Source organism: Thamnophis sirtalis, unplaced genomic scaffold, assembly GCF_051295495.1.
Source record: "Thamnophis sirtalis isolate CommonGarterSnake01/CBP01778 unplaced genomic scaffold, rThaSir2_p1.2 scaffold_8, whole genome shotgun sequence".
NCBI lineage: Eukaryota > Metazoa > Chordata > Lepidosauria > Squamata > Natricidae > Thamnophis > Thamnophis sirtalis.
The window spans coordinates 20148883-20162290 of record NW_028261388.1 but is presented as its reverse complement, the minus strand read 5'-3'; the positions used below and the strand labels follow the sequence as shown (position 1 = coordinate 20162290).

General features: G+C 38.3%; 1 protein-coding gene across 7 annotated transcripts in view; it reads right to left on the bottom strand.

Annotated features, from left to right (window-relative positions):
- ZMYM2 (zinc finger MYM-type containing 2) overlaps positions 1–12577 on the bottom strand; it is a 74271-nt gene extending 61694 nt beyond the window's left edge. For 4 of the 7 annotated variants that reach the window (XM_014056884.2, XM_014056887.2, XM_087721212.1 and 1 more), the window contains exons 1-3: positions 12472–12577; positions 2803–2918; positions 583–1430 (exon numbers count right to left, since the gene is read on the bottom strand). In XM_014056884.2, the coding sequence (XP_013912359.2) occupies positions 583–1354 (772 nt within the window). In that variant the 5' untranslated portion in view covers positions 1355–1430; positions 2803–2918; positions 12472–12577. Of the gene's footprint in view, positions 1–582; positions 1431–2802; positions 2919–5763; positions 5805–11286; positions 11414–12471 lie in introns of those variants that run through there. The other 3 variants (XM_014056886.2, XM_087721211.1, XM_014056885.2) reach the window with 3 other exon arrangements.
- Positions 12578–13408: the final 831 nt, after the last annotated feature.

Sequence of the window (13408 nt, the reverse complement as noted above, 5' to 3'; positions counted from 1 at the left end):
TTACAAGTGGCAGTCCAGTCTCTTCTTGAAAGCTTCCAGTGATGAAGCACCCAGAACTTCTGAAGGCAAAATATTCCATTGGTTGATTGTTCTCACTGTCTGAAAATTTCTCATTTCTAGGATGAATCTCTCCTTGATAAGTTTCCATCCATTGTTCCTTGTCTGGTCTTTGGAAAATAGGTTGTCCCACTCTTCTGTGACAGCCCCTCCAATATTGGAATATATTTGTTCCAATATTTAACATATATTATATAACCTATAATATTGGAGCATCTAACTACAGCCTCATGGTTGCCTTATTTTAAAGAAATCCAGTACTCAATATATTTAATTTGCTTATCAGCCCCAAAAGATAGGAATTCTTTTAAAGGCCCCAAAGTTCCAGATAATCGTAGTCAAAAAAAAACTAATTGTTTAAAGCACTTTTATTACAAAAGTGTGGTTTAAGTTAACCTTTCAAGCAACATACAACGTAATTTTATAAAACTGCACTAAAATAGTTGCAAAATAACTCAGAATGTAATTGGCTTTACGAGAATTTCCAAGTTTTAGGATAAAAATATACATACAGATATAACCTACCTGGATTATGATGAGTTGCAGATTCTCCATTCTGAAAGACATCACCAGCTACGTTCATTCTACCGGGATTGAAAGGTCCTACACCAGTCTTGGTCTGTGAAGTTAAAGATGGGGTGTATGTTTGTATATTAACACCAAAATTACTTGACTGCAGTCCGTTAGATACATCTCCCAAGTTGGTATTCTGTAGTGATGTTACATGTGTTATCATTAAGTTCATGTCACGCCCTTCAGTATTTTCTAAACGGCCAACACTCACAGAGCTCATACCTCTTTCTAATGTAGTAACATTAGCTATTTGAATTTCAGAGTCTGGTTCTGTGGTTATACCACTATTACCTATTCCTGCATTTACCTTACTTCTTGAAAAACTGGATGTTGAGAATTCCATTTCATTGGTTCTGTTTTTACCCTCTGGAAATCTTCTTTCATTGAAACTGGAATCATTTCTCTCTTGTCCCTGATTTGTTTCAATGTCTTCTTCATCATCAATAATAATAGTCTCAGTTATACTTCCCTTCTGAGCACTCGTGTCTTTTGACGAAGCTGATATTTTAGGGTCATTTCCATGTTGCTCTTCATTACTGGATGAATTAAAAACATTTCTGTGTTCTGTTATTAATGGTGTAGAGATTTGTGGAGGTTGTACAGGTTCAACAAACACAACATCATCATCATCTTCTACGGAGGTACTCTGGAACTTAGATCTAGACACCAGAGAATTAGATGGACCTCCAAAAGAGCTTCCTACATTGGCTAGGCCAGTTGCCATTGTGATAAGCCCTTATAAACCAGATGTAGGTTCAGACAACGCCAATTTTCAGCTACCTTCTGGCCTTCCAGAAAAACTGTTACAAAAAGAGAAAGCAGTTTCACTATAACATCCTGATTAGATTTTTTAATTATTTTTCAAAGTACCATCTTTCCTTTAATTTATTTAAATATGTTCAAAATAAAACAAAGCATTGTATTGAATGACTATGCCCAGTGCTCTATTATCTCCTATTGCAAAGCAAGGCTCAATTAAAAAAGCAACTCCTGTAACCCAGAAACTGAACTGTTTCTCTGAAAACAAAGCATAAATTGGAATCTAACAACCAAAAAACAAACCATGACTTTTTAGGATAGTAAAAGCAAATTCTTAGTCCCACATTACAATCAAAGCTGTTAAGTAGCTTGTGTTTCTCTTGGTTAATTAAATCTGAAGTCCTAGGACCATATGTCCCTTCCCTCAAATTCTGGGATGTGATATATGAAGCTTCTTCAAATTTTTATCTTATCAATGAAATGAAATAATTAAAAATACTGGAGAAAATCCAGTTTGTTCTAGTAGTTAAGACACCAGGTAGAAATCAGGAGTCTTTGAGTTGTAATTCCACTTTAGGCATTACTAAATTGAGCAGTTGGGTGACTTTGGGAGAGTCATCTCTCTCAGTCTGTGACATCAGGTTTGGGCAAAAAGCTGGTCTGTATATCCCTGCCACACCAATGATTATATTGTATGTATTTAAATCAAATCAAATCAAATCAAAGTTAGGGTTTGTATGGGTCCAATCCACTTTTGCCAATAAAATCTTGAATTGATAAAGGTTGGTCAGTCCATCCAGCAGTCCGTCCATCCCTCAGTCAGTCTGTCTATCCATTCATCTACAGCTTTGTGTCGGTCTTGACTCCTGGCAACTAGAGAGATGCAGTTTTCTTGGCAATATTTTCAAAAGTAGTTTACTACTTTTTTTTTCTTTCAATGGCTGAGAGAGAATGACTAGTGTTCTAAGACACTCCTTAGTGGCTTCATGCTAAGGACTAGAAAACATAGTCTCCCAGTTCTAGTCCAATAATTTAATTGCTATATCAAACTACTTATAATCTACTGAAACAATTTCTGTATAAATCAGCAATCTGGTAAGTGACAGTAAACTAACATTTTCAAAAATTCTGGCTTTTACATAGATATACCATATCTAGACAACCCAAATTTAGATAGATACTAGATAACAGTAAAAGAATGAAAAAAAGTCCCACTCCTATTACCTAGTTATCTGTATTTTTGCAGCCAAGACATGACAGTTCCTACTTTCATGCGCAACTTATAGCATTAAAAGCATTATAGCAACTCTTTCTTATTATTTACTTAATTTTATATTTAATTTCCCCCATTCAATTGACTGCTTGAAGCAGTTAATTTTTTTTTTTAAATGTATTTCAAATCCAAATACTTACTTATTTAAAAACATCCAGTAATTTGTAAAGTTAAAGTTTTCCAATGCCTTTTTGATCCTGGGAACTTTGCTTACTTCTCTAGACAAGCTGGAAATGTTTTTTTGAAAACAAGCATCCTGAAATAGATTTAACAAATATTGAGAATGCAAATTTGCCATGAAAGATGACAATATAATTGACAATATAATTATACAAAGTAATTTAATTTTCAGCCAAAATCCTTTTTAAGGATTTTCAAATCCTTAAAAACAATTCAAAAGCAAGATGGCTGTTGAGATGAACAGTATAGTCAAGTTCACCCTCAGCAGAATCTCAGAAAATGTCATAAAAATATTACATCAACATATTTCCCATTGCAAGCAACATTTCCCAAAGTAGATACACTACTATCTTCCTTTAAAAAGCAGGAGTCACATGATCATATTTTATTTTCCTCAATGTTATCATCAACCAAAAATTTCAGTGTTGATTTTTTAAAACTTTCTTTTAAACTAACATCTTAAAAAATGGCTTTTGAAACCTCATGTTGGCCAACATCTGCATATATTTAAAGATCTAATAGCAAAAGATAGGTTTGCTTAGGCCATAAATATTGAGAAAAGAAAATGGTTCATCATGTAATTTAACCCTGTTATTTTTATGCAGTACAGTAAAATATTTATCAGCTTAGATTATGGCCTTATTTTTATTTATTCTTATTTCTCTACCACATACTAAATTTCCTTCAAAACATTTATCTATTTAAAAGGCACAAAATTGCCCATCTTTACTCTGAAGTTGTTCAATGTACAGCAGGTTCCTATATCTCAAACATAAATGAACTATTTGAAACAGTAAAGTGTTTCTGCTACTAGTAATATTCATTTGCCTGCCCACTTGTTCATATCCTTTCACAACTAAACCAAGTTGCAAGATTAATGTTTAGCTCTCTTTACGGGAAGATATGGCGATATTAAAGAAGCAGCAAAGGAAGTATTTTATACTGTTTGGCACCAATTACTTTTACCCTATCCCTCTTAATGTAATTCTATATAAGATTAAGTGAGCCAAGGAAGTTATTCTTTAGTATATATTTGTTCTATACAGAGAGAAAAGGAGTTATTGGGAGTTGGGCAGCATGGAACTTTAATACATTATTATATTCATTAATTTTAGGTTACAACAATGGCATAGTGACAATTTCTAAAAATCCTAGTATTTAGTTCCACATATTTCAACAAGCTTCTTCAGGAATTCATAATCAGGTTTTTTTAAAAATCTGCAACTTCACAGGCTGAAAGCATTTATACAAATCTAAAAAAACAGCAACATTTTGTTCTAGAGTCTAGACTATTTTTGCTACTATATCCTATCTACAAAACATGAACAAGCAATATTTCCAAACATATCTGAAGATTCATGTATGATAGAACTGGGGACATGGAATATTTCAAAATTCCAATTGGGCTATCTTCCACTCATCAGAATGGAATGACAGCAAAAGTATCAGTTAAAAAAGCATCCTTAACCCATTCTTACCCAAAAGGCAATTACCATCAATGTACATATTTTGCCAAGCTACCCTGTTTCCCCAAAAATAAGACTTCCCCCGATAATAAGCCCTCACCAAAAATATTGCAACACAGCAGCAACCATGAGGTGACCACTTCAAAAATAATAAGACCTCCCTGAAGATAAGGCAAAGTGCTTATTTCGGGGGTCAAAATAAAATAAGACGCTGTCTTATTTTCAGGGAAACAAGGTACTTTAAACACATGAGCCATAAGTTACAAATTCTGTGGCGCATAATCAAGTTAATAAGCTATCACATGATTGTGCTAACCCTAAATGTGAATTTTATATGTATGCTTATGAGTGTGTGTACATATACATATGCCCATAATATATTTATACACACAATAGTGCTTCTTCATTTACTTTGGACGATTGGCAAAAAATGGCTTAAGGCCATTTCTCAACTTTAGATTTATTTAACATTATTTTTATACTTCTTCAGTCTCATACAAGATGGATACAAGAATCCATTAGGACAGGTAATGTGGATACAAGAATCCATTAGGATAGATAAAAATGCAAACAAAGAAAAATAATGTAAAGTTAAAAAAATAAATAAAGAAAAATAGAAAAGACAGAAAAATTAAGGCAATAGTAAATAAAAATATAAATAAATGTGTTCCCCTTCATCACAAGTATAAATAATTTTAATAACAGCACCTTCTCTTAAAAAAACAATTTGTCTCTTCTTCCCATATCTTATCTCTTATCTAAAAACAACTCCTTAAAAATCTTGTCATTCAGTTGTGGTCAACAAAAATCCATTAAAGATTACCTGAGATAACATATTTGATCAAATAAACCAACTTTATGTCCTTTTACTTTTTACAATCTTGATCTTTAATTTTCAACCTTCAATAATGTCCTAGAACATGATTTCATTTTTTTCTTTATCCTTTCACATAAATTCTTCAAAAACCTATAAGTATCATTTGTAAATTCAATTTGGAAAACATATCCAGATCACACTTTTTGTTCTTAGTTCTATATTTCTTTTGTTTTAGTTACTAAGCCATCAGCTAATATCTTTTCTATGCCCAGCATAGAATTTTTTTTCCATATCTCCATAACCTCTCATTTTAAAATCCCCTTCCTATCATTCTGAATCTTGTTTTGGTAAAACTTGTTTCATAAAGTTCTTTAAAAAGTGTCTAATGGCAGACATATTTGAAATTAATAAGTGATATTTAAGTGTTCTTCCGTTAATTGTAATCTTTAGTACCTTCAGGTTCCCTCCAAACAGTATTTTCCTACATGAAGGATTCTTATAATTAATTTTGAAATCATATTTCAAACATCTGGACTTTTAGTCCATCCATAACTTTTCAAAATCAATTTTCCAATCACATTTTTGCTATAATCTAAGAGAAATATTTTTTTAATCCTTAAGGATTGAAAGAAACTCACTGATGCTATGAAACGTATTGTTCCAAAGATTTCAGAGTTTTCAGCTGAAAAGCAAAACAAGCAATTAACAAGCAATTTCCAAAAGTGTTTAATAAAAAGTTTAGATTAGAAAAAAAGAAGTATGCAAACTCTGATCCATAAAAGCACCAATCATGGTAACGTGATGTTCCCTCATCTCCCTGATATCTAAAATCGCCATTGTCTGCTTTCTTGCAGTATTCTCATGAGGAGAAACTGTCTGGAGCACTTGGAGGATAATCAAGTCTTCTCTCCTTGTCCAGAGAGGATTCACAAAAGGCCAGTCCAGTCACTGGCTCTTCATTCCCCTTGCTATCTCCCTTTTCCATTAGGCCTGCACTGAACACTCCATAAAAAGCTGACTGGACATATCAATTTAAATGATTTAACTGCATGTACTTTTTAATTTCTGCTTTGTGTCTGTGACATGTTTGTAAAGTAGCTAATATTCTTATATTGGTAGCCCATTAGGTGTGAGAACTATTGACAGAAAATATGCACATATTGTGGTAATATATCAATGAACTGAGCATTTTTGTGGGCTTTGCCTTTAGGCCTCTCAAACATTAAGTTTCTTATATTGTTGTTTTGTGATTGACTCTTCCTAATGGAGACTAAGTTTTAGCACTGCTTTAATTTTTTTTTAAATAAACTAAATACAAATTTAGTCCCAAACTTGAGGATAGTTGAGAAACTATTTTTCTAAGGCTATACCAGCTCAATGATACAATAGAGTTAGAGCAATACTTTTTGAGAGGCCTAAAGGCAAAACGCACAATATTGCTCTAACTCTATTGTATCATTTTATAATTATTGTATTTTATTATTTACTGTAAACTGTGTAGAGTCCTATGGATTGAGGTGCCATATAAATTTCATAAATAAGTGCATATATAAATGAATATAAACAACATAAATTCACAAACACAATCAACTGACTTGAGTGGACACTGGAACAAAAACAAATGTTTATTACATCTAAAAAGGAGATGTAAAAAGAACACTACAAATCTTTCAAATGGAGTGAGCAATTCACCGACTTATTCATGAATTTTTTATTCGTGAATATAATTACCATGCTGTCTGGTAACTTTAAACATGAGTGTACGCAAACTAAAGTTTGCTAAAAATATAAATATATAACTATATGTTCATAATTACAGTAAGACTTATCAAAATTAGTGGGGTCTTATAATACAAACATCTATGTTGCTCTAGAAGTTTCAGCTAAACTTGAAATAGTAGACCAACTATTATAACAATAAATCTCATTTTTAAGTTCCTACTTATGCTTGCAACTCTCTGGGTGATCTTTGGCCAGTCACCACCTCTCAGTTTACCTAACGGATTTGAAAACATTTCCCCCCCCCCTGAACATGAAACAAACAAGTTTCCTGGAGGTTCTGCTGAAGTGTTCTTGATTAGCCAAAGCAAAATGCAGAATGCTTGGTTGTTCTGGTTTTATCTGGAGTATCTTAGAGTGAGCTTATGGAAGAAGAATTGCGCACATTGCTTCCTCCCTACCTTCTTCACACTTAGTATGCCTCTTCTTACTGCAGGGATCTTGCAGCCCTCAGTATGACTTTGAAGTTCTGCACAATCAAGACCCATTTTGATTATTGTCTTGACAGAAAAATATATGGAGAAGTCTCATAAGGCAAGTAGGGCACTGTTGGGGTGTTTCATCCTCCTCTCCACCTGACTTATGTTCCAGTTCACCTGTTCACCTTCCCTTTCTCTCCAGTCAGTATCTTTGTATTCAGGCATGGCTAGAGATGGGAAGGTCTGGGAAAAACTAGGAAAAATTGGGGCGGGGCAGGGACAACAGACAAAGGGCGTTGGTCTTACCTGACATGCTCCTTCCAGATGTGCTGAGTGAGAATCCAAATAGAAAGAAGGTGGAGTTAACCAATACTTTGGATTCTCACATCAGCACATCCGAGAAAAACCCTGTTGTCCCCCAATTTTTCTGAGTTTTTTCCAGGCCTTCCTATCTCTAGGCATGGCACAGCCAATCAGTTTATTCCTACATCAATCATTGTGTTTAGTTCATAATTTGCTGTTTCCTCTCTAAACTCCAGTTCCCAATCATATTTAGGGCCATATCTGGACAAGAACAGTCTTGTTTAATTTCATGTATGGATCAAAACTTCTAAAAAGCGCATTTCAGTTTGATCAAGAAATCCGAAAACAGCTGCTCTATGCACTGAACGTTGTTTATCTATAGTACCTATAAGAATGAAACAGTGCTATCTTGCCCACTTTCAACAAGGACATGTTATTACAATTGAGTGGAACTTTTTTAAGTCATAGGTAGAATTTTTCCTTCTATAATTAAAACTAAAGGCAATTGTGGTACCTTAAAGACTAAAAAAAAATTTTTATTTATTAAATGTATAGATCATCCATCTCATTGTGTAATATGAGTATTGAGAGTACCTTTTTTAAAACTAGAGCTGATATTAGCAAATAAATTGTTACTCCAGGTTGTGAGAGTGCATGTGAGCAAAGATGGACAATAAGCAGCAGGACTAGGAATAACTCAAATTGAAGAAACAGAGTATATGTAGTCCTCAATGTATGACCACAATTGGGACCAGAATTTTGGTCACTTATCACAATTAAGTGAATCATAAAGTTGTTAAGCAAATCTGGGTTTCCCCATTGACTTTGTCACAAGCTGGCTGGGAAGAACACATATTGTGTCATGATCACATGATTGTAAGACACTGTAACCTCCATAAATGCAAGATAGCTGCCAAGATAATTAAATTGTGTGGCCATGAGGGTGGTTCAATGGTTAAAGCTTCAAGGAAGTGTCATAAGTCATTTTTCAACACTGTCGTGGTTCCAAATCACCACTGAAGAAGTGGTTGTAAGGCAAGAACCAACTGTTTATAGATTCGGGTGCTGTATAGTTTAATATTGATTTTTGTTCATGTCTGTCTGGGATTTATTTATCTTTATAAGAGAACTAGGAATTCTGCTTTATTCCTTTTCTGTTAAGCCAGAATCACTTTAAGAACGAATAATTACTTATAATTCTTATCTCTTAGAAAAGAGCAAGATAGACTAACCAGTTCACACATGTTGCACAAAATCATTCAGGTCTGTTTAACTATTCCTTTTGACAGGAAGAATAAAGAGAATCAACTGTGTACAGCATAAATTCTCAAGTGAGAATCAAAGTTTTATTTTGAAACAAATAACCTGCCTTAAAAAGTAAGTAAAAAGTGGAAATGAGTTTTATTTTTACATGTACAGTAAGTCAGAAGAGACTTTCTATGAAATTTTTATGTTGCCTGGCATTCACTTAATTTTTGAACAGAATTAGTAGAATAAGACTACTGTAAAAATAAAACCTTAGATATTCAGGATCTCCAGTAGACCTATGCTTGATTTCTGCATAAATATATTCATTTGGTTTTGATACTCTATGTGAAAATGCCAAATGTTACCAGAAACTTAAAGCTTATTTTAAATACAAAGCTACATTCAGTTTAAATTGTTGGATTGTTTAATGACTTACTGAATAAACCAAAACTAACAAATCAACAAATCAAGTTATTATTTGGTACAATGCAAACAGCACCAACCTATTTGTGCTTTCAGTTAAATATTCAATTGAACATTTTGTATGATCAACTAATCTTTGCAAGCTATTTCTATTCAAGAAGTTTCCATAATGAAATCATGTAAGAATAACCAAACCAAAGATATAAATCATGTCAGCTTCTACAATCATATTCAAGCAAAAATAAGAAAATTTTCAAACTCCCCATCTCATATCACATAGTAATTTTAAAGGACGTTGCAGGAAGACTTGCATACATGCAAAAATACTTTGCCCACTTGTAACTATTATAGAAAGACTGGCTTTGTATGTCACACTAAAAAAAAAACTATTAAGCATGAAAGTGTTTCTTCCCATTTTTATTTGGAATACATCTATTCTTTTTTTACATAACTGAGTTTTTAAAAAACTCAGTTAAAACTCAACTAGGGCTGCAACAGCTATTTTTAGTGGTCCACTTTGGAGCATGGGTAGAGCAAAATAAACAATAATGCTAGTAAAAGGAACTCATCCTTTGTTATCTACGATATTGCTAAAATAGGTAGATTTAAGAGTAAGAAATTCAGATTAAGAAAAAAGATTTTAAAAAGTCAAGCAGGGCCTTGGCCTAATATGTAACTGAACTGTAACAATAACATGTACATTAACCTTCATATGATTTCACATTAGCATTAAAGATAAAACTTTAACAATGTTCTATCCAAATTTAGAGGCCCTTTTTTTATTAAGAAAGATTTACCATCTAATTTGTACGCCCATGAAATTATTTGGCACATCTATAATTGTAAAATAATTCTGACAGTTAAGAATCAGCTTCCTATGGTCTTATTTATAAACCATTTATTTAAATATAAAACCAATATTTAAACTCTTACAAGCATCACTCTCAATGTCATTCCACTGAATTATGGTTCTGGATACTGGAATATCACCAGTTGATTCTTTAAAAGATATTAAATAATCCTCCATGTAGACTATGCTGAAAACTACTAATGTTTTCAGTATCAGGCAATAGGTCTGTAGTTGTTTCCATTAGGGTGGCCTTTTCCAAGTAACTTTGCCATTTAGGGATTCCAAATTCTTCCTAGTAAGGTGAAGGGAATGGGACCAGTAAATGTAAAGTTTTCAGAATGCAAACAGACTTACTATATAAAGATTTTGCTAAAAGAAAGCAATGGCATTCATCTTGAAAATATGAGACACAACTGAACACAACAGCTCACAGGACTCTCAAACAACCTCAAAGGTTTCAAGAGAAAATAGGCCAACACAGATAACTGTTTTCAGGTATGAACTACCACAACTTGAAAAATAATAATAATAACCACCTATGGTTTGATCTTCTCACCTCCAATCCCAAGCAAATCCATTTGGAAAAGAGGGGAGAGGGGAATTGTGGGATCCAAACACAGAGAAGAATGACTAAAGGACGCCTTTGCCCAAAAGTGGGTTCTCTCTTAAAAGTCCTCTCCTTGCTGCCTGTCAAACAGGTCAGATAAAGTGGTGGTGGTGGTGGGATTCAGAGTTCGGATGCAAATCATTTAAAATCAAAGAGTCAAAATATGTCACTTGTAGTTACGCTCCAAAACTCTAGAGGGCACTCGAAAGATACCCGCCCCTTCGATGGGCAAGGCGAGCAGCGGCAGGAGCCCGTCGTCTGCTTGCCAGTGTTGGTATTGCAGGAGCGATGTCTGCAGCAACAGAGCCCACCCCGCGGGGGTGGAGTCGCCTCCCGGCCATTACCGGGGCTTGGCTCTAGGGCAGCAGCAGCTGCTGCTGCACCCAACCATGTCTTCCCCCGCCCCCCCCCACCACATACCCTGAGAGGCACCTCCTCTTAATCCCCACCCACCCACCCCAGCCCTCGTGCCAAAAACGGGTGCTCTACCTCCGCCTCCCGAGGCAGGAAAACATATATAAATAGCACTCACAATGGGGAGCTCCTTCTCCTTGCTGGGTTCTGCCAAGGCTGCGCCAAACTGGCCCGCAGCCTGAGGGAAAAGAGGTGCTGGTGAAGGGGGAAAGAGAATAAAGGGGGAGGGAGAAGGGAGGGCATCTACAGGGGGGGCAGTGGACCTTCTCATCTTCGCCTCCAGGAGACGCCCTTCTCAATGGGTAGGAGACGGAGTGGCCACCGCTGCTTTGGAGTTGGTACCCAGCACCCCTCTAGATGCCCTTCCCAAAGGGAGCCTCTTGGCCCACGGGTGTCCCCTTCACACCAGGGGCCGCGGGGTGGGGGTCTTCCCTCGTCGGCCGTGACCCCCCCCCCAACGGGCAACAAACAGGAGTTTCTGCTGTTCGCGGGAGCCCACGGAAGAACTGCCCCGACCCAGACCTTCCACTCCAGGGTTCAAAACTCTCGGGAGCGAGTCTAAACTCGCTTCTTTTCCCTTCTCCCGCCCCTTCCCCGCGCCTCGAGAGCCAAAATCTACCCCGGCTCCGCTTTCTGCCAATTGCCCCGGGAGTTGCGCTCGGCCCCCTGCAGTCCGCTAGCAGCACTGCCGCCTCCAGTCGGCCGCCATTAAAGAGACCCAGCCAAACAATACGGGAGGGGAGAAAGAGGATCCGCGGAGCGCAATTACCGACTTTCTTCCCCACCCTCTGCCCGCCCCGAGGGAAGAAGGAACCGCGTTGAGACGGGGAATAAATCACCTCCCCACACACTGACCGCCCCGCGGGAGGCAGTTGGAAATAAAGCCGGGCGGAGAGACACGGCGCCCCCCCACTGCACACGCACGCACCCAGATACCCCACGGCAGCCCTCTCCGCATGCCTGCCCAGCGCCTGTCTCGCGTCGTAACCGGGCTGCCGCCCTCCCGATTCTTTACCCGCCGCTGACCCTTTCTTGCCTTCCTAATCTACAGGCGGGAAAGGGAGGGGAAACGGGCAGCAGCAGCGGCCGCCAGAACGACACGCAGCGGGGTATTTAGCCCGGGTTGTTCCCGAGACGCGGCTGGTCTGCTCTCCTATCCCCACCCTGAAAGGGCAGCTGGGCTTCGAGCCAGTTCGTCTAAACCCGGCTCCACTATTTCTACCTCGACCCGTTCCTCGGATCCCCTCGCCGAGTTCGGCCCAAGTCGCTCCCCCCACCCCTCCCGCCTGCGGGTAAAACGCACCCTCCGCGGCTCCGCCAACGCTTCCTCAACTCTATCTCGGTCCAGTCCCGGGCTAAACGCTGCTGCTGGCGAAGGGGAGGAGGAGGGACAAAAACCTAACCATCCGAGCCCGGGGAAAGGCCGCCCAGTGTTCCCGCCCATTGGCTTTCCCAGAGGGAGGGCTTTGGTGTCGGGCGAAACCATTGGAGAAACCACCCGTCTGTCGGCGGTCGCCGTCGCTGGTTGCGTGGAGGTTCTGTCAATTAGCTGCCCGCGCACGCCTTCCGTCCCTCCTCCTTTGGTTCCACCAGGTTAAAGAAAACCCGAATTGCATTGCCCACCACCAACAGCTGCAGCACCTCTGCTTCTTTCAACTGGATGGGGAAGGTTTGCGATCCCAGTGGTTAAGCGTCGCTGCTGAGTAGTCCCATGCAGAAGTTTGTGCTACCCCTTCCCCAAGAAAAAGGGCGATGGCTTCCCTAAGTCCTCATGTCATTTATCAGCCAGGAAGGTGTTTTTAGCCCATTAAATTTATTTGCCACAGGGCAATTAATTCCTCTTGCCACAAGGACAGGGGGTAAGAGCAGGGCTTGGACACCCAAGCTCTGAGGGGAGGCGGCAAGGACGGATACTGCAATAAAGCCAACGGGTTTTAGACGTTTTCTCCCCCCCCCCCCTTGGGCTGTGGATCTGGAACCCTTTTTAATAGGGGGCAGAATAATAGAAACCAAGTCCCAAACCTAAGAAAGGGACAGCCTATGAGTTTTCTCCGAGGACAAGGGTCTCTGTCTTCAGAAGGATTTTTTTCCGCGCTCCCAACTATTCCGAGTCAAGGCGTCTCAGAAACAGCCCAGCACGGCTCCTGGTGGTGATGGTGGTAATGGTTGGTAATGGTGGTGTCCTCCATTTTGTCGGAAGCTGCTGCAGGGAATCTGGGACCCCTTCAAGCCAATATGGG